This window comes from Magnolia sinica, chromosome 8 (genome assembly GCF_029962835.1).
Source record: "Magnolia sinica isolate HGM2019 chromosome 8, MsV1, whole genome shotgun sequence".
In the NCBI taxonomy this organism is placed as follows: domain Eukaryota; kingdom Viridiplantae; phylum Streptophyta; class Magnoliopsida; order Magnoliales; family Magnoliaceae; genus Magnolia; species Magnolia sinica.
Window position 1 is genome coordinate 6,001,032 of NC_080580.1, and position 21,176 is coordinate 6,022,207.

General features: G+C 36.9%; 2 protein-coding genes across 2 annotated transcripts; both read right to left on the reverse strand.

Annotated features, from left to right (window-relative positions):
- Positions 1–316: 316 nt before the first annotated feature.
- LOC131253840 (UDP-sugar pyrophosphorylase-like) lies at positions 317–2,322 on the reverse strand. The gene is made up of 3 exons (XM_058254974.1): positions 1,949–2,322; positions 1,251–1,355; positions 317–684 (listed from the first exon to the last, which is right to left on the reverse strand). Exons 1-3 carry the CDS (start codon positions 2,009–2,011, stop codon positions 421–423), a joined length of 432 nt encoding a protein of 143 aa, XP_058110957.1. The 5' UTR covers positions 2,012–2,322; the 3' UTR covers positions 317–420.
- Positions 2,323–12,721: 10,399 nt separating this feature from the next.
- LOC131253841 (DNA polymerase delta catalytic subunit-like) lies at positions 12,722–13,652 on the reverse strand. The gene is made up of 3 exons (XM_058254976.1): positions 13,500–13,652; positions 13,317–13,406; positions 12,722–13,235 (listed from the first exon to the last, which is right to left on the reverse strand). Exons 1-3 carry the CDS (start codon positions 13,635–13,637, stop codon positions 13,071–13,073), a joined length of 393 nt encoding a protein of 130 aa, XP_058110959.1. The 5' UTR covers positions 13,638–13,652; the 3' UTR covers positions 12,722–13,070.
- Between the last annotated feature and the right edge of the window lie 7,524 nt (positions 13,653–21,176).

Below are 21,176 nucleotides of genomic sequence, written 5' to 3' on the forward strand. Positions count from 1 at the left end.
ATTCATTTTATCTTCGCCAGTTTTAGTTCCGCTGACTGATGCGGATTTCTCGGTTTTCTCTGCATTTATGTGGAGCCCCTCTGGATGCTATTGCTTCTGGTATCGGTGCTTCCATATGTTGCTGCCGCGCTGATAGGTCCAGCCAGTTTTCGTTTTTCTGTCTCTCTGTTTAGCCATGTGTAGGGGTTTGATATGATAGGCAGGGCCCGGATCTTTTTGTTGGGGCCTGCCCGGCAAAGACCAAGAAAACCGCCGCTAAATCCTTTGCCCGCGGTTAGCTAACAGCCGGTAAAGCATCAGTTGGCAAAGGCTTTACCGACGGCCAGGACCTTTACTGACAGTTGTGCTGGACGCCGCTAAATCGTTAGCTTTTGCTACACGACCAGAAAAGTGGTCAAAAGCTACGAATAAAATCCGTAGCTAAAGATGAGTACCCCACCATGCGACCGTAACCATTGTGCAAATCTTTCTCATTAAAAAACAAAAAGAAGTGAAATTGAAAACAAGTTTCTGGCAGAAATGTACAAGAAACACAAATTGCAAAACAAATTTAATGGATTCACTTACCGAAGGAGTAAAGCCATTAAATGGATTTTTCCCTGCTTTTGAATCTGCTAACAGATTCCTCGCATTTCGAATATATGATGCCAAACCACCTAGATAGCTTGAATTAAGCCGAGTTACCTATAGAAAAGAGCCACTTCACATCAATAAGCAGATACGTGAAGAGTATAAACAATCTTGCTGACAGGTACAAAGCAATGTAGGTTTCCAGAAACCCATCAAAATCTTCGAATATATGATGCCAAACCATCTAGATAGCTTGAATTAAGCCGAGTGACCTATAGAAAAGAGCTACTTGACATCAATAAGCAGATATGTGAAGAGTATTAACAATCTTGCTAACAGGTACAAAGCAATGTAGGTTTCCAGAAACCTATCAAAATCAGTTTGGTCTTCTACCAGAAATATGTGGTCAGCAAGGCTTCCAAAGATAAATTTCAAAATAATCATAATAATAAGAAAAATAAATGTTTGAGTGAGGAAAATGGAAGGTTAAAAGTTGAAACCGATGCTACACTTTTGCTGTTGGACTTGGAAATCAACAGAGACCATTTAATATTTCCAGGATACAGCAGCTGAGTTGTAAAAATAAACTGAGAATGCATGGAATATAAGGTTCTTGTACTCGTAAGAACCAAAATAATAATAACAAAAAAAAAATAAAAATAAGTGCCATGAAAACGAACCTGATCAAAGAAACTTTTCTTTTCTTCATCATCAACACCTTGTTCAGGCCAATGTACAAAAAGATGACTTTGTCCCTCTGCCGACAACATTTTTGCAAGCTCAATCTGGCAATCAACAATCAAGATAATGAAGGCAATGAGATTGTTATCAAAGTATAACTTTTGACAATCTGGCCTTGATAGACCATCTTAAAGTCACCATTGAAAACTTGGCTGGATCATCATCCTCCGCCACAAGTAACTAGTGAGAATTTCGATATAAAGATAACATGAAGTGGGCCACCATTCATTCATCAATCTCACCGTTTGTTCCAATATACCTGAAAAGTGTTGAGAAAAGAGACGAGCCCTTGAGAAGAGATTGAGCAAGATCTCAATGTTGAATTAGCTCTTTTATTTCTTTCTACATCTGCACAACAAAAGGTCAAGTCATCTATGCTTAGGCCATAGAAACTTTGGCTCTCTAAATGCCAAACAATTTTGAATCCAAAAATCAAAAATTGGATTTGGGTTTTGAATTTCTGCAGTTGAGGCCCTAGGAATTTAAAACCCCAAAATGAAAGTTACCGTTTTCTAGCGTTGGAGAGCCAAATTCAAAGAAACAAAACAACCAAATGCCATTTCAAAGTCATCTTCCAGAAAGAAAGGAAAAAGGGAAAAGAAAAGAAAAATCCACTTGAGTTCTTTGGAATCCGTACCATAAAGCTTGAGTTGTGTTTCAAGATCACGGATCCCACCCGAATAACCTCCACTACTGCCATCGGGCTGTTTATCAATCAACTGCCTCCTTTTCTTGGTCATTGTTTCTTCAACAATTCAACTCAACAAACATAAAAATACTATCAAACAGATCCCAAACCAATTTCCAAAGAAACCCAACTTCAATTCAATGAAATCGTCAATGAAAACAGAGAATTCTGCATGAAAAAAAAAAACACTAAAAAATAAACCTTTTTCTATGGCACTCTTGCTTTGCACCAAGGCCTCATCTCTTTTGGTAAGCTTCCATGTCAAATTAATGTGCATGATAACCATCAATCATTTTTCAGCAATGATCCACGTCAAATGTCTACTTTACACACACAACACAATCAGATAATGATATTCAGACAATCACTGTAAGAGTATCTTCAATTACAGCTACAAGACCATTTGTGTCTAGGTCCCATAAAGTGAGAACATCTTCTGTACCACGTGTCAGTGAAATTGCGGTGAATTGTGATAATGTTTTCTTGGAAAATGGTTCTCCTACCTTTTGACAAAGAGGATCTGAAAAAAATGGGTATGATTTGAGGAAACAAATAGAAAACTACTAGAGTTCTATGGCAAAGATGTTCCTGACAGTGTAAGAGGGAGTAGAAAAATATATACAACTTCCTTATTTTGTCTCCAGAAAAGAATAATGTGAAAGAAAAAACATGGGTTGGATTGCTTCTCTTGGTTTTGTATCTCGAGTCTTTCACTTGTCTCAACTTAACTTACCATTGCATAAGCTTAGCTTTGCAGGTTGTGTTCATAAAAAGAAAAAAGAATAAAAGGAACCAAAGCCAAACATGATTAGATGGAGTAAACTGAAATGAACATAGCAAGGAAACAGATTCAGTAAGCACTGAGTTTTCAGCAGATGGCTTGAAGATGGATAAAACAATGAGCCAGGGCCACATAATGCAGCTCATTACAATGTACATAGGACATACTGAATCTATCCAACTGAAGTTTGAAAGGGCAATCAATATATCATCAGTGCAAGACCAATGAGAAAACAATAGAGATTGGACATTGGAATAAAAATATGCCCATCCTCTTTTAGAACAACTAAAGAACCAAGATGGCATGGCAGTTGGAACAGTTATTTTAGCCTAATGCTGACTGTCTACAACCAATCATAGGCAGTCAGCCTTTAACAGTGTCAAAGGCAGTCAGCCTAATGCTGCAAAAGAATTTGGTCAGCTCCCAGCTGAGCATGACAGAGAAAATACTCATCAATGTATTAACAGAAAGGTTCTAAAAGGCGATTATACGAGTGAAGCACTCAGCTGCTGCAAGGGAATGGAAGCTTTTGAGTTCTTCCAGGTTATTCCGTAGATACATATGCTCCAAATATCAATCTTATGGTAAAAGATGATTACAAACTTGTAAAAAAAAGTTCCACATGAATTTATATCCGAAAGAATGAAAGAAAGACGACTTTTAGTTATCATGAAACACAATGGAACCACGTGTTCCTACTTCCAGCATTCTGAAAACTTCCACATGATTTCATTAAGAAAATTTTAGATTTAACCAAGACTTGAAAAAAGGAAGGAAAAAAAAAAATCAATTTAGTCACAATTCAGTCGAGACTTGTTTAAGATTCAGTCCACTTGACTAGTCAAAACTAATAAAACTTGAAAAAAGAAAACTCGATGAAACTCGACAAAACTTGAATCTCCTCGCAATGTCTCAAAAACAAGAAAACCTAAATAGGAAATAGAGATTAAAACATTACAAAGAACAACAACCTCACTTAGAACCATAGATTTCCTATCAACTGTTTCAAGTTTTATTTCTTCATTATCCAAACATCTCTTCCACTCCATGAAAAATTCTACTATCACCCAAATAAAGAACACTGAGTGAACTGCTATACTGACAACTAGTAGTATCAAATCCATGGAAGCTTATGAGGATGCAAGAACCCAGTTTAAAGCAAGAGACGACTGCACCAATATAATGAAGAGGGCAATCAATACAGTACAAACGTTCCATAATTTCAGGAAAAGTAGGATGATCATAGAGTACAATATCAATTCAAGTTCTTCAGATATGAAAGATGCACGTGCCATTTTGAAGAAATTCCAGAAAGATTAATGATTAAAAAAAAAAAAAAAAAACATTATACATCTATACCCACAACCATACGCTCAAAACTATGTTGTGCTAGATTTCAAAAAGGCAAAAGACATTACATAATTTCTTAATGAAATGTACACTTGGAACAGTATCTCACCTGGTAATGCAAGTCCCTGAAGAAAGGGAACAAATACTCAAAAAAAAGAAGAAGCAAAACATGAGAATAATATTGTCAGAATACAGTATTGGACTCTGAATTTATTTACATCAACAGTGATGAAAACAAGTTTAGCAGTTACTTCTGGCCAACGAATTTCTAAATTCAAACACGAACAAAACCATTTTCTGATGATCTTTTGGAGTGTATATGAATCATGAAAAAGAGAGTTATGGAAGCCTATGGTTTAAAAAGGCGTGAGGCAAAGGCAAGCCATAAGCCTCATGATAACCTTTTCTTTCTAATTTGATTAGGAAATTGAAGAAAAATAGCAATAATAAATTAAAGAAGATCGGAATTAAAGTTTAAAATAATTTGCATAACCATCAACCTCATGTGAGAATGCACACAAAACATATATATGGGTACAAGCAACTGCACTTTTACCCAACATTTTTTAGTTTTTTTAATGGCAATATAATGGCAACATAACTTTTATTGAAGAAAAGAACAAAGCTGAAATGGCTCTAAATGCCAGATAAAGGTGGATGATAAGAGATCATCCAAAGAGGAGGACTGAATCAGGCCCCACAAAGGAACAAACCTTTTCACATCCATACAGCTACTAAGCTCAAATTTTCAGTTTTTTTATTGATTGAATTTCTCCTTAAGCTTGATAGAAGTATGTTTTTACCCCTTAATATCTGTTAATTTGAGTTGATTGAACTGATTTGTTTAAGTTCTGAAGGCTTCCATGAATTGGTGTGAGTGTGTAAAAAAAAATGTAGGAGGGCTTTTGGAGGCCCTTACTGCTACAATACGTTGTGGGAGGGTTTTAAAGTCAATGCATCAATGCATAACTAAAGTTAATCACTGTATGCTGTTGTTGCAGTCATGAAGTAGCATCCATCGGGAGACCATTCGCTTGTAACAGAACATTCTGCCTTTGTTGTTCCAAGCAACTTTTTCTCAGAATAGTCCCAAAAAGCCTGAAAAAACAGAATAATATACAATAACAAAGGAAAAGAAAAACATTGATAGATAAATATTCTGAACTGAGAAAAGAATATCCACAGTTCAGCAAGTGACACATTGCAAATAAAATCCTATAACATATAAGTGGGAAGACAGGCAGCTTTTGAGCAAAGATCAACTAATGATTTAGCACCTTCAACCAAAGGAAAATAGTACAAGGTTCACACATGGTGTTGTGGATGCACCCGCTGCTTGTTTCCATATCCCTCTTATGAAGGCACTTTGGGTGACTAAAATGCCCTCTAGAAAGGTGATGTGGAGCCAGCAATGGGCATGTAAAATAAGGCAAAAGTATTGCCAGAAAACCTCTTGGCCAAAATAGAATGATACTAATTTTATAATGTGTCCAAGATCTGCGCAGCAATTAGGCAATATCCATTTCAGGTATTAGCTAACAAAAAAGAAATTTCAATAAAATGACTCAAAGCCACACCAGGAAAACTAGAATTATTTCAATTGGCCCCAATTTGGCCCATTTAAGTCATTGGGTCTAAAAGCACATAGGGCCTTTGATTTCAGGCCCAAGCTTGCACATTAACATTATACAAGGGCCTATAATCCTCCCCTTGAGCATCAGTATAATCATTTTGCAAAACATGAGAATGGCCATGTGATTGGTGCCCATGGATTGACTTACATTTCTCATTTATTTCTGGAAAGCATTACACGCTGCACATCTGGTGTAAATTTAGGCATATGCAATTACAAACAAAAGAGAAGTGCAATTAGAAAAACCTCTGGCTGCAATTCTACACAATCAGCAAAATCAGCATCTGCAACCAACTCCTCTGCATTCTGAGGTCGTAGTCTTACAGCCACTCGAACTCTTCCAAGAACTGTCCCAAGCATCCAAAGAAAAGAAAAGAAAATTCAGAATTGATCATAATTAAATTTTTTTTAGAAAATATTCCAGACTACAAAACAGATGCTAATGAGACAGTCATTTTCCAGGCAGGTCAACCAATTAGCCTTCTAAGGAACATAGAGAAAAGATACACACAACAATCTTTTCTTCTTCTTTTTTTTCCTTCTTTTTATCAAGAATCCTGACAATATGATGAGATATAACAAGAGATTTTTATTAAGAGATAATCGAGGAGGAAATAATTCCAAAATAGAGCATCATGGATACCACCTTCATTAACAGTAACATCTGCAGCAGATCCATTTCAGTTTATGGTTTTTAATGGTGTAAACAATATACAAATTTTATGGCATGGGCCAAAAGATGAACTATAAACAAATTTCAGGTGGACCACAACATACAAAACAGTGGTGGAAGACCATTATAAACATTTTTTTTTTTTGTGGGTCACAAAAGTTTTGGATCTAATTTTATCAAAACAGGTTAGATAGTAGCAGATGGCAAGTCAAAAATGATAGTGTTGGAAATATGTAAATACCCATGAAAATGCTGGACAAAAGGAAAGTGTAACATGGCCATAAAGATATCTACACAAAGAAAGCTTCAAATTGATTAATTTAAAAATAGAAAATGATATTTGCATAATGTTTACTACAAACAAACAATATCAACTCACCTAAGGCCCTGTTTGGTAGACACCTAAAAAATGATCAATAAGACTACTGATTTCAAAACTAAATCATCCCAAAATTGAAGAAGAAACTGATTGCATGGTAAAGTGAAGCAGCAACAGATTTGGATGCAGGCGTGGGATAGCGTCTATTAATGTAAATAAGTATAAATAGGTAGGAAGTAGGAGCGGGAGTGACAATCTGATGTGTGATTAGAAGCGGAAGCAACACCTAGTTAGAAGCTGTGTTGTCAAATCGCATAAGTCTTCTATGATGAAAAGCATCAAATTGAAACATAAGCAAACAGCTTCATCATTCTGAATGTGTTTCCACTGCAGATAATACTTTGCTCTGCCGTGAAGCTCTTTCACAGGGCAAAGAAGGATACGACCATCGGAGAGGTATTTTCCCATCTTGATTGAAGTATCCAGCACCCATCTTCAAATTTAAAGTATAAAAGCTGATCTTCTGATATGTTATCTGGGTGCAGCTGAATAAATCCTATTCTGACATCTGTAAGACTGCACTAGTTCCCCAGGCTAGCATGTTGGAATTCTCAAACATGTGCAGAGTGCTTAGTGACCAGGTCCTTGATTTTGTTTTGGCCAATTCAGATTCTCAGCATTTAATTTTTATTTTTTAAAAAAAACTAATAAACAGTCCCATCTGATTCATAGTGCAGGGGCTTCTCAAACTTGGTAGGATGATATCAAATGCTTAGGAATGTGCATTAGTGGGATAAGTGCCATAGTTTGCATGAATTTCAGGCCAATTTGGGATTCTTTTAAGTTAATAAAATCATTAGATGAGTTGAGACAACACTCTTACTAAAGAATGATCTGTTACAAGTTCCAGGTGATTTATCTTTTACTATTCAGGAGTATGCTAAGTATCTAAGCATATCCATGACAATAGCAAACAATAAAAGATTGCATATTGATTAGAAATTTAATAATAATAATAATAATAAAGTTATAAAAGATTGCAGGTAATCAATGAAAAAATAAACGTAAAAATTTTCAGCTATAGCAAAGAGAACAATGTGAATAGGAAGTTACAGTCTGTTACATGTGTTGGGGTTTACCTTTTGCTGGGTGAAACTGTAGGCACGACCTTTCCGAAGCTTCAGAATCGAAATTAATGGTTTGAATCCCACAGTTTCCTTCAGTAAAATCTGCACTGCACAAATTGTCTTAAGTAATCACCACAAAAGCATATTGGGACTAGGCATCTTTAAAAGCCACAAACCTGCTCGGATGCATTGTTACGGAGAAGATTGTTCAGTAATTCAAGACAATCCTGTTTAGAAACAAAATATCAGTGGATGCCATCAGTACCCATCAATATGCTCAAAGAATTCTGCGCTAGGGTTTCCAGACAACTGTTTAGAAACAAAAAGATATTTGCATAATGTTTACTGGCAATGTTTTTGTCTCTAAGTTTGATACGGTATGGTATAGAGTGCAATTTTATCTTAGGTATACGCTGCTGCTAGCATGAAGGGAGTGTAGCATGTGCCATGCTGGGCCTGATTTGGCCTCAACTGGGAGACTCATTGAGTCAAGTCAATGGCTCAGTCGACCCGACATGACTGGAACTGAGTCACTCCCCTTCTGAATGGGGATTTTACCAAAAACAAATATGTGCAAGTGGGATTTGAACCCCAGCATCCGCGGAGGTAAGCTATGCCCTTAATCAGTGAGGTTAGTGTTGTTATCGGTTTTGAGTTATGTTCTATATTACTTAATTGAACTATTTTAAGAAAAAGAGTGAAAAGGGTCTGGTAGAGTCTTCTATTCAACCCAACCTGTTTGAACATTGAATTGAGTTATCGGGTTTTTGAACTATGTACACAGTGCTACATGCAGTGTTGTTGTTGGTTTTGAGTTATGTTCTATATTACTAAGCTTGTGAACATTTTTCTTTTATATCTAGCTTGTAATGCTAAAACATAGATGTCGTTATGCATACAGAAGCACCTGGCCTCAACTGCATCCGTTGTGTGAAGAGTGATGAGGATATTTCATCTGGGATGCCACTAAATGGATGGGCCACAACACGAAAATACCATGACAATGCAAATCCCTAATTCGGGATTCGACAATGCAAATCCCTAATCAGGTATTCTAAATTGCAGAAAGCAACAGCAAGAAGGGGAAAAGGTTTACATCATACCTAAGAATCGGAGATTCACGAGCAACGGAAGGCCGAACTGTAGCAAAGGGCTGAGGAGATAGAGAGAGAGAGAGAGGACTAGGGTTTTGAGAGAGAGAGAGATAGGGATAGAGAGAGGGAGAGGGAGAGGGAGAGCGAGATGGAGAGGCAGAGAGAGGGAGGGAGAGGGAGAGCTTGAGGGACTCGAGATGGAGAATCGGCGCGCAGCTGGAGGTGAGGGGGCGGAAATGAAGTTAGGTTTTTGTTTTTTACTTCTTCTTATAGAACCCTTTACCCGCAGTTGTTAAAATCGGCTGCTAGCAAACGGTAGCCCCATCAGTCGGCTAAGCTACACTTTCTTGTAGTGTAAAATATGATAGGCAGGGCCCGGATCTTTTTGTTGGGGCCTGCCCGATTGGCTGTATATCCCTGTTTTCATATTTATAGATCAGGTGGATCATCCTCCACCATCCTCTAAAAAAAAAATCATAGCAAACTATATCTTTTGCTAACTACTAAAATACTAAGCATTCTCCGCCAATTCCTAAACACCGTTGTGTCATCCACAGTACACGTAGTGTAGTGTAATTGTACATCCAAACAGACCGTCCAAATTGTGGACCCTCTATCCTTTAAAATTGTAGCCATCAATTTGGTGGTTAAAAGGAAATGGTCAGTTGTTTTCTAAATGATTTATATGCTTCCAATATTAGATCCATCCCACAAGCTGGGTGGACCAGATTCTTTCAGGAAAAGTATAAAAGGTCAGAAAATCCTGATGGATGGATTGGGTGTCAAACCTATGCGTAGGCCTGGCCATGGGATGGGCGCTAGAGCCTTGATCTGGTCGGAGTCTATTAAATTTTTAAAATTTTCAGGCCCATAAATGTGCCATGTTGGCACGTGTGACGTGTACAATGTCCACTTAGCAAAGCTCATATTATTATAGTTGTTATTATTAGATTTTTATAAATTAGTACCTCATTAATATGCTATTTACATCTGGGTACCCTTTTTGTCGAAACAGTCCAGAGCATAATATAAAGGGAATTGCCGGAATTGCCAGAAGCTTGGTGACTGTGGTTAGCTGGTGGTTAGTTTCATACACTTTCAACTTTTTCACAAGTTAGATATCATCAAGTGAGAGAAGTCATATGATTCTAGTGTAGCTGTTTGGTTATTGCACGATTTTATACACTTTCAACTCTAGTATAAGATTTTGTTAGTGTTTACTGCTGGTTGTTTATTCTATTTTTCTTAAAATGGATAGTTTAGCATGTTCCAATGGACTACCCAAGTGAACAGCTCCACGTGACTCAGATATGCTTGCTTACCTTTATACTGTGATTTTGATTTGTATAGATATTTTACAACTTTTTACAATCCATGCATTTGAACAGTCATGCATGCCTTCATATTATGATTTTGTTGTGAATAGATATGCTATTAGGTGAAACAAATTCAAAATACCAAATTTAAAAGTTGTTTTATTTTTATGTTGAATTTTACCGATGGACCAAATCTGTCGCTACTATCAGAACTGTATATCAATAGATTTCAAGTTCAAACACTTTGCAAAGGATTGTAAGTCCAAGCGAATAGGACTTGCAGAAAGAATCGACAGGGCCTCAATGATGACGATGACTCGGAAGGATGATCGTCGAACACAAATTTCTCCCACTCTGAATGGTCAGGTTCCGAAAGCGACACCACAGCCCAAGAAAGAGTGGATTCTACTTCCCAAGCCTAGCTCCTAGAAAGAGAGGTTTAATTCCCCTCCACGTGGAAAGAAAGAATCTTTCAATGTGCCTACTTTCCTAATCCACTTGCTTTTTTTACTTGACTTTCCCTTCTTTCTGGAATTAGAAATCTTCGAATATAAGCTTGAAATGCGAAGTCCGAGAGATAAAGTCTTACCTGGAAGCACGACACATATATTCTATATTCTTAAGCCAAATAAACCAAATACTTCTCCAGCTCTCGCAAGAATTGTATGGGAGTCATCCATGGATGGACTTTCCGAATGACCATACCGGGAAATTCTACCACACTTCATGCAACAATGGTTGTTGATCCTGTTTTCACTTATCCGAAGAATAGCAACAGACCATATCTATTGCTCAATAGTTTTTGGAGTTTTCGCGGGACTTTTAATTTTTACGGCAGATACGATCCGTTGTTTTTTGGGCATCAGATCTGTCAATTTTTATTTTTATTTTGACGGATCCTATCCATGGGCACTACAAGAAATCCCACTTTTAGCAACGAAAATTTTCGTCGCTAAAAGCCAAAATTTCGTAGCTAATAAGTTTTTGCGACGAAAATTTTCGTCGCTAAATTCGTCGCTAAAACATCGGCGTAAAAGGGTTTTATCAACGGAAAATTTAAATCGCCGCCAAAGGTAATCTTTTTAGCGACGAAACTTTTCGTCGCTAAAAGAACTTCACAAGACTTTTAGCAGCGAAAATTTTCACTGTAAAAAATATACGTTTCACTTTTAGCGACGAAAATTGTCGTCGCTAAAAGAACTTCATAAGACTTTTAGCAACGAAAATTTTCGCTGCCAAAAATATACGTTCCACTTTTAGCGACGAAACTTTTCGCCGCTAAAAAACTTTATAAGGCTTTTGGCAACGAAAATTTTCGCGGCCAAAAATTTAAATTCCACTTTTGCCAAAAATATATGTTCCACTTTTAGCGACGAAACTTTTCATCGCTAAAAAAACTTTATAAGACTTTTAGCAGTGAAAATTTTCATCGCTAAAAAAACTTTACAAGACTTTTAGCAACGAAAATTTTCGCTGCTAAAAATATTCGGTCCACTTTTAGCGATGAAAACTGTCGTCGCTAAAAAAAACTTTACAAGACTTCTTCGCCGCTAAAAAATATTCGTTCCACTGTGAAAAGAAATTGTTAGACTTTTAGCAACAAAAGATTTGGTTGCTAAAAATATTTACAAAACTTTTGCCTACGAAAAATTTCGTAGCTAAAAGTCTCTTTTAAAAAATGAATATTCCGGCACAAAATTTCACAAAAAAAATATTTTTCCTGATATACACCTGTTATAATATATTTCATTATATTTTTCCTGATATATACCTTTTATATAGTATAATGCATCATATTCATATTCACATTCACATCCATATAAACCCAAACTAGTAAATCCATCCAAACATAAAAGTACATTCATCCAAACACAAACAATCTTATCCACATCACATTCATTCACGCATAAATACATATAAGTTCGTTTATCCATCGGTGGATGTCTATGAAACAAGTGTTCCTCCCGACTCCTATGTCATTTTGGATCAAGCCCTTCATCATGGGAATGTCTATGAAACAAGGAAATTGATCGGCTCCTATGTCAATGAAACTAGGAAATTTTCATAAGACAGCTACTTGACTGGCTATGCTTGGGACGAAAGTATAGAATTAAAAATGAGTTCATTGGAACAGCATAAGAATAATTCCAATAAGAAATTAAATGACCTAGAGCAGGTTGAGGTGATCGGTCATGTGCAACAAAGACTAGAGAGCTCCAGCAAGGAATAATGATAGGAGTTGAAAGGCCTCAAAAAGAATATGACAGGAAGACCTAAAAAGGTCTTGGATCAAGGTGGTGAGGAAGTATATGAAGGCTTGTTCAGTTGCATAGCATAGAGCCTTAGGATTGATTGGTGAAATGAGATTCACAAAGCTGACCCAAATACCTGAGGGAAGGCTATGATGATGACGATGATACACACGAGGTCTCATGTGCAACTAGTTGGACTATTGGTTATTGACCAACCAGCACATAAGATTCAATGTTTCAAGCGTGTCTAACATCCAACCAATCAAAAAGGTTGGCACCTCCATGAAAACACCTGATGCAAATTTCAGGTTGATCAAATAATCAAGTAGGCCAAACCACAAAAAACAATGGACAACCGCTCAGCCGATCCAAAGTACATGTGTGGCACATCTGATGAGTGGATATACCCGATTTATGTGCTAGGTGATCTTCATGGCCGGACCAACCTATTGGAGGGGGTGAATGTCATACACACGATACATTGACAATTATGCACTAGGACCATAACTTAGCAAATGTAGGAAACTTACCTGATTAGAGCTTTGCAGCCAATGCAACAAAGTTGTTTCTTAGCAAATTTCATGATACCGCTGTTTGAAGGAGTTGAAATGGAAACTGATCTTGTGTGGCTGCCATGGAGAAGTTCCTTTTCCGCATTCTTCAGAATGGGATCAAATATTCTCAAAAGCGGCTGTAACATGGAAAATACTCAATAACCAGGTCAATCAAAGAAAGTAGTGAAGTAAATCTTGAAGGAAATACCAAATAACACCTTGCTAATTTGATTTTCGAGATAGTAATGGGAATCAATTGGAATGTTATTCTCTAGCACGAAGATAGGATCCTCCGACCTTTCATAAGCCTGTTTCATTATGAACCAGTGGATTTGAAAGCATTACCAACGAACACAGAAAAAAAACAACTCACAAAGAACAAGCATCACATAACCAACTACCTTGGCACCTTTTGCAACTTTAATAATAACATACGGAACACGATCCCCAACATTTGGAGCAGTGGCAGCATCCCGCTTTTCATGACAACCACACAAGCAGAAAATAAGAGCATGCAATAAAAGAAAATAAAAATGCATCTTGCTGTAAGAACAAAGATAGGAATGACATCCAATTTGTTTAAATAAATACTGATTCGAAATCATGAGAACAATTAGCTGTACTTTATCAGAGACCAGATTTCAATATTAAAAAAAGAGCAAGAAGATGAGCATGAAGTACTAAGATGGGAAGCATAGGGTAGAGATCCTCTCATGCATCTCCTAAATTAGAAAGTGGAGTTGGTTTTATGCTTGTTTTGGGGTTAGAGGAATGTGGAAAAAGTTATCATGTTTAAGTTTGGTCAGATACATGTAAGAAGTTACCTGACATGGATTGAGTTCAGGAAATGACTGTGCCACACATCTACAGGCATGCTGATCAAGATATGGTGTAATAATTGCCTCAGCTTCCAATTGTCACATGGATCATGTCTTCCAGTACAGGTTTATTCCATTTATTCCTATTTTCTCTCACAAGTCATATATCATGAACCATGAACAGATTGGTTTCTTATTTTATGTCGAAGCATCAAACCACTAGCCCTTCAAGATTGTGGATTTTGGTAAATTATAAAGTGAAATATTTTACTAAAACTTATTTATACTCAAATCTTTAGTTTCCAATTTCAAGGATCCAAACTGCTCATAAAGAGGGTTTCTATAAATGGGCCTGCATGTCTAGAATCTAGATATATTTTATGCAAGAATCGCATGACAATTTTACAAAGTTTTTAGTTGATTGTATTCATATTAAATAAGTTTTGATGGTGTTAGCACCAACTCAAACCCTCAACCTTGGGGCCTATTGAGCCATTACATGGAACAACTAAGCAAAGGTTTGGAGTAAACAAGAAAATATTAGGAAACGCGCCATTCATATTATATAAATAAGAAAAACTTTAGGGGCTGTTTAGTTTCGAGTGAATGCTATGGTATGCCATGGTACTTCTTTTTCTTGAGTACTAAGTCACAAGTATGAAAAGAAATCAAGTATTAAATACAAAATATAATTATCATTAATAAATACAAAAAAACCTAGTGTACACTATGACGCTACATAGGCTGCGACCCCTGTAGCATACGCCACAAGGGATTTACGCTATTTGCTAACTTTAGCATCGTAGCTACGCTACGCTACGACACTATTCAAAACAGTGGTGTGGACACAACTGATAGATTTGCAGGTTATCTTACCAAACAGATTGATTAGCAAATCACCCAAAGAACCTGCAAAAAAATCACTTCATGTGGCCTATAGAATCACTCTCAAACAAAGTCAAGAAAAGGACGAGTTCATGAAAAACTAAGCAAAGTTTTGTTAAATGAATGATACATATCCCATGATCAACTTCCTCCTCTTTTAACTCTCTAGTTCCGAATCAGTGTCTAATATTTGCTCTCGGTTATGTAGTAAAGGCCTATTAACAAAATAATTCCTAGTCAAAACTCATAATACTACTCATTACACATAATCCGGATACAACTCACAGTACCACCTCCAATTGAGTCCAAAAATCTACTAGTCTACTACACTTCATACGATTAATAGCTTGCCTGAACAAGTCATGGGGCCTCCAGTAGAGAAAGCATAACTATAGTTGCACAAAGCGTGAAGCAGGCAACAGATATTGGTGCAAGAGGTCGTAAGCGTGGAAGCATTTGTTTCAATTCTCAAAATGTTGGCAAGCATAAACAGCTAGGAAGCAAGGGCCGCACAATTTGAGGTGAATCGCACCTGGTGGAAGTCCATGTATATTAGATTGTGCAAGGTTATTTTGTCTTTAATTTTATTTGTTCAACCACAAAAACCATGTAGAGGCGAGGATGTTGCTCAATGTTCAAATTCAACCTTTTGACAAGTTCTGCATAAAAAGAATTCGCGCTGGTTTCTCCACCATGCACCACCAAACACGTCTTCTCACCAAAATTACCACTTGAGCAGAAATAATTGGCACTCATTTTATTTTGTAGACATTACTTGCAAAATGACAATAATGCTCCCATCACCCTGTACTATGGCATAAAGGATAATATTTCTTCTCCTTGTTCCAAATCTTCATAACCTCCATCTCCTTCGATTAGATTGGGCTTCCATCATGGACACTCGTGTGCCATATGCTGTGTCTTCCCGCATTGGGAAAACAGCTATGGTTGTCAGCATTTTTTTGCCTGTTCACATCTCTTCCTCACTCTTTACTTTTGATCCATGCGACTGAAGGTGGCTAAATAGTACAAACGACACAAGAATGTCAAAATTATTTAATTTTCAATCTTTTTTGGCCAACATTTATTTATTTTTTTCAAATTATGAGGGATTTCAATTTTTCCATAAATGGTTGCTTCACTACCATGTGGGAAAGATGCACTAATATGTCCACATATATAAAGGACACAAACCAGGACATCAAATTTTTTATTTTATCCACTTGGAAATAAATACATGATAACATCTGTTGGCAGGCAAAAGGAAAACATTACAAGAGAAACAGTATGCATTTGCCTCAAAGCCATTTTGGGAGAGGAAAAACATAATATGTGATTGTAAGTTCTTGCATTTCCATGACAAGATCATCATTTCTTTGATTTTCATTTTCTTCCTAGGATTTTTATTACTAACCATTTTCTTGAGTCCTGTGATTACCATATTGTGGCATACCTAGGAGTAAAACAACCTGATTTTTCGGGCCATAAGTTTTAAACAATGTGGCCCACCTACTAAAAATCTCCTAACCATATTGGCAATGTGAAGATCCCCATTGTGACATGTCCCAACCAAATGTGGTACCTTGTTACATGCTCAAAAGGGACATCTATGAGGCGGAGAAGAATTGATCCTCGTGCAATTGGGAGAAACAGAAATGCAAGGCAATACAATCCAATTGATCCCAACCAAATTGTGATGTTTCCTAGCATTCACAGTTGGAAAGTAGCCATCAGTCACATGGCAGCAACATTGCTTTCCAGTTGAACTTGAAAGGAATATTGCTGTCATTTGGAGCTCAGGTCATGAATGATGAGGGAATTAAGATTTGGTTATTTCGAAATTATTAGACTAACAATTGCAGAGCTTTGCTAAGCAAACACACATGTGCAATAAAGCTCATAGGTTGATCTGTTGTAATTTTCCCTGCAAGTCCTCAAATTCAAAGGCTGAAAATCCTCAAAGGCTGGTGGTCCCATGATCAGAAAAATCTATAAATGAAGTTTACCTCATGGTTGGAATGGTTGCCTTATTTTCTCTGTCCTGTGAAACTGGTGAAGAGGTGGATGTAAGGCCTCTGTCGGTGCTTTGATTGACCCCATTATCCTTTCCAGTATTAGAATTCCTCCCACTACCAACATCTGATCATATGTAATTAAGTCAAGGACTTAAAACTTGGAAATATGACAATGGTAAAAATAATCAAAAAGAGATCATTCCAGTAGCTGATCAGCATAGTGCAAGTTCTGAATGAACAAACCTGATGGTGCAAATGCAATGTGATGCAATCGTCGATCACCAAAAAAAAAAAAAAAAAAGAAGGTAAGGTCTTCAGCTCTAACCAAGTAGCATGAATTTTACAGTAGTAAAAGAAGGTTTGTTGAGAAAAGGTTGGAAGCCCCACGAGTCTCCTTAGAGATTAAGGCTTGCTACTCTCCAACAATCTCCACCATAAACATGGAACATATACACTTATGTACGTAAGAAAAGAATTCAAATGAACATATCCAATAAATGAGAACTGAGAAAATAAAAATCACCAAGAAAATATTTTTTTTTTTTTTGTTTTAAAGGAAAACTAAATTCATACATTTTGGTGCAGTTCCCATAGAGACAAGTCCTGTACGAACCTGGCCCCCATGGTCCCAACTTGATCTAATTTTAGGCCTGCAAGTCAAACACGGGCCTATTTTTAAGTCCACCAAATGAACAGGACAGGCCCAGTCCAATTTTGACAGGCCCACCAATTATACATGTCTTAGTCCTCCCACCCAATGAATCACGCAACAAACGTGTGAGTTTGCACATAGGAAATGCCTTTTCAGCCTTGAATGTAGACATCAAAATCTCTGCTCATGATGGAAAAATAAATTATTATTATTATTCAATAAAGATCGACATAAATCCGGTACTACAGGCAAATTACGATACACATCAAAATCCCTGCTCATGATGGAAATGGCTCGCTTGAAATGCAAACTATGTTAATAAAGGCTTTCAAGCAACATGCTGATGGTCATCTAACTAAAAGTTATTATAATCCTATTTCTTGGGGCCAGGAAGTAGGACCTCTACCGGTCATAAAATCTGATTAACCTATAAGATGCGAGGCATAGGGCAAGGCAGAGATTCCCGTGCTATTTGAACTCACTTAAAAGAGAGCTCCTATCCCACCTAAATACCTCCATGCAATGTTGAATACAATTTCTTCTCATGGGCTGGCCATGAAATTCTTTACCTCATGCTACACTTTGCAGCTCTTTCTTAATAGAAGACGTGCATGCCCCATAAGAAGAAGTCTTATTATTAAGTGCCACAAGACAATTCCAATGTATCCACCATGTTGGAAGTTATCATCACTAGTTTCTAACACATTTACATGTAAATAAGTTAAACGCATTTAGGTGGTATGATTGCTTTGCCCATCATACATGTTAGGTCAAGGATCTGTTACAAGACATCGGCAACAGTTCCAAAGCATTTCAGCAGCATGATTGCTTCAGTCATCATACATGTTAGGTCAAGGATCAGTTACAAGAAGTCAGCAAAAGTTTCAAAGCATTTCAGCTCATCATTTTTTTAAAAACCAATCTGCACAGAACCATTGCTTCCTGAATTCCCATGAGCAACACACCAAAAACTGATCTAGTTTCTTCCTCTCTTTTTTTTTTAAAAAAAATAAAAAATCGAAAAAAAATAAAAAAATAAAAAAATCGTTGAGACAATCTGAAAATTCTTGCCAAGTTTTAAGTTATATATATTGCAAAGTTCAAAAGGAGAACTTACCACAGGATCCATTTCATATTCAAGTGGCTCTAAAATGAAATCTTCATCTTGGATTACTCCATTCACCATCAATTTTCCATCACGAACCTATCAAAAGGCAAAACACATGCATGTCCGATGCTTAGCATTAGAAAATGAAGTATGGAATCAAATGCATATTGAATCATTCTTGATCAATGAAAGTGATTTTAAAAAAATTAGCTAGAGGGGAAACTCACTTCGACAAAGTCCCCTACCTTGGCGACAACTCTTTTGATAAAGATATCACCTGAGCTGAAACCCTTTTCGTGCACATAGTGGTATCATGATCATAATTATAGGGTCCTAGTCATGCATATCATTCCATTGGCAACAACTGCTACTTAAGATGTATTGCAGTATGAGATTAAAAAAAAAAAAACATATCTGCAGGGCAGGAGGAACCTTGAAAATCACTGTCTGTGACATCTGGATTGTTAAAATAATAAGAAACCTGTAAAGTTTGCAAGGCAACACAAAAGATCAGCTCCAAGATATTTAAAGGGGAAAAAATATCATCCAGATGAGCAAGATCTACATGATTCTGGACGATAAAAGCATCAAGTCAAGGCCATTCTCAATGCAAGAGAAGATGTTCTGATAGATATCATTAGTTTAAAGAAAGCATGATTTTAATCATTTCATCATCCACCGCTGGTTTCCTTGACAATAAATAAAGCTTAGTGATGTAGCTAGTGAAAGAAGACTTGCCTGCATATGGTCAAACCATAAAGTAAGGCCAACAAGAGCTGCACTAGCAGACAGCTTCCTAAAATCAGCTCCCCAGTCCTTGTCTGCCACCCTGCATCACGGCAAAGATCACAAGGTGTCCAAAAGACAAGCCAATGTGCACAAAACAATAATGATCGGATCATGATACAATGGAAATGAGAAATTACTAAGGATGGCTTTCCAATTTGTCATGGTTATGAGTATTCTAATCAGGACTCAGAAGGGAAAGAAGTTGGGCTTAACAATCATCTGATGAGGTAGATGTTGATGGGAGATGCCATAGAACATCTTATTCGCTTCTCAAGGCTTCCTTGGGGAAATGTTCAGGGGTGGGAAATGCAGGTTGGAAAAATTACTTGCAGAAAAATCATTATAATTTTTTCCAACAGCCTTCCAGAAGAATATTATATGATGGCGAATGTTTTTTCTGTACCAAACTCTCCTCGCAACATACTTGGTAGCCCCAACCATTCACACAGGATCAAAATTTTACCTAACCATTTACAAGAGAAGGCCCTATAAAGCAAGTTTACTTCTCTAATGTCCAATGTCTGGTTTTTTCACTTTCATATACCTTTCTACACTGGATGAAGTGGAGCCCCTCTCTGTTTTTATCTCATATGCAGAGGAATCTTTTTTTAACAGTTACATGCAAAGGAATCTTTTCAGAGTTTTTTCTCCGAATTTCAGGCTGCATACTAGACATTGACTACAAATCTACCATGAAGCAACAGCCAACAGTAATGACAAAACAACAAATAAAAAGATAAATATGTGGAATTGTGCCACAAAACTCTTACGGCATTGCACCAAAGAGGCTTTAAAGCCATCACGCCAATAGAAAATCAAATCTATGAAAGGAAACAAGAAAACTGACTCAATTCAGTCAAAATATCATCATAGTCTACTCCAGAAGTCCATACATACAGCTCAACAAAGCCTATTGGAAAACAAAAAGTGATCTTCCCTGAACCATCTCTAAAGAACCTGGTTGAGCATTTTCCTCAAAATATGCAACTACGGAATACCACCTGACTGATATTTATGGTCATTTAATACTACCAAAGGTTTTGATTTCCACCATGTTTCTTGAATAACAGATGCATGGGTCTTTATATATTAAGCCTATTGACAGGATCTGCTATGGTTGAAATACAACCTCTAAAAGAGGACTCAGTTGATATCAATTATTTAGAGACAATTTGCTGAAGTACCATCTACTTATAACTGTATGGTGCCGTAGATCCGTACAGCTGTGAAAACATCGAAAAGAAAAACTATGGTTATATATTTCCATTCTAACATATCCAATTGAACCTGGGGGGTGTGAGGTCCACCCTTGAACCTCCATAGTACAGATATCCACAAGGACAGCCTGTTTGGCAAGCAATGTATCAATGGAATTCTTTCGTTGATGAACCTGTATCTCTGGACATAAAAAATCAAACAAAAAAATGGAACAGAGTAAAAAAGAAGTCTGACATGATGTTTGTAAAAAAAAAAAAAGAATTTGATAATGATTATGATTTTGGTGTAGTGCACTCTTCGACTTCAAACTGCTTGCACCCAATTCAACACTTGGGTTCTTGATTCCAGTAGACAGAAGGAAGAGCACAAGCACTTCCTGAGCTCTTACATTTTCAGGATGTGGAACTTTAACAAGCTTCCAAAGCAAGCTCACTTGAACAATGAAATGGACAACTTAGCAAATACACAAAAACAAAAATCATAATGAACATCCTCACAAGGTTAATAATGCTGAGATTGACTTCTCAGTCTTAATGGGATACGACATAGCATGTAAATGAGAATGACAGTTATCAAACAAGAAGTATCACCTT

Bases quoted from the DNA above. Each gene is read 5' to 3' on its own strand.
- LOC131253840 (XM_058254974.1), bottom strand. From the start codon at position 2,011: ATGGCAGTAGTGGAGGTTATTCGGGTGGGATCCGTGATCTTGAAACAC. The intron at 1,356-1,948 runs GTACGGATTCCA...GTTGATTGCCAG, and splicing joins AACACAACTCAAGCTTTATG to ATTGAGCTTGCAAAAATGTT. The intron at 685-1,250 runs GTTCGTTTTCAT...TCTTTTCTATAG, and splicing joins AGAAAAGTTTCTTTGATCAG to GTAACTCGGCTTAATTCAAG.
- LOC131253841 (XM_058254976.1), bottom strand. From the start codon at position 13,637: ATGCATTTTTATTTTCTTTTATTGCATGCTCTTATTTTCTGCTTGTGT. The intron at 13,407-13,499 runs GTAGTTGGTTAT...ATAATGAAACAG, and splicing joins AAGTTGCAAAAGGTGCCAAG to GCTTATGAAAGGTCGGAGGA. The intron at 13,236-13,316 runs GTGTTATTTGGT...TCCATGTTACAG, and splicing joins TCGAAAATCAAATTAGCAAG to CCGCTTTTGAGAATATTTGA.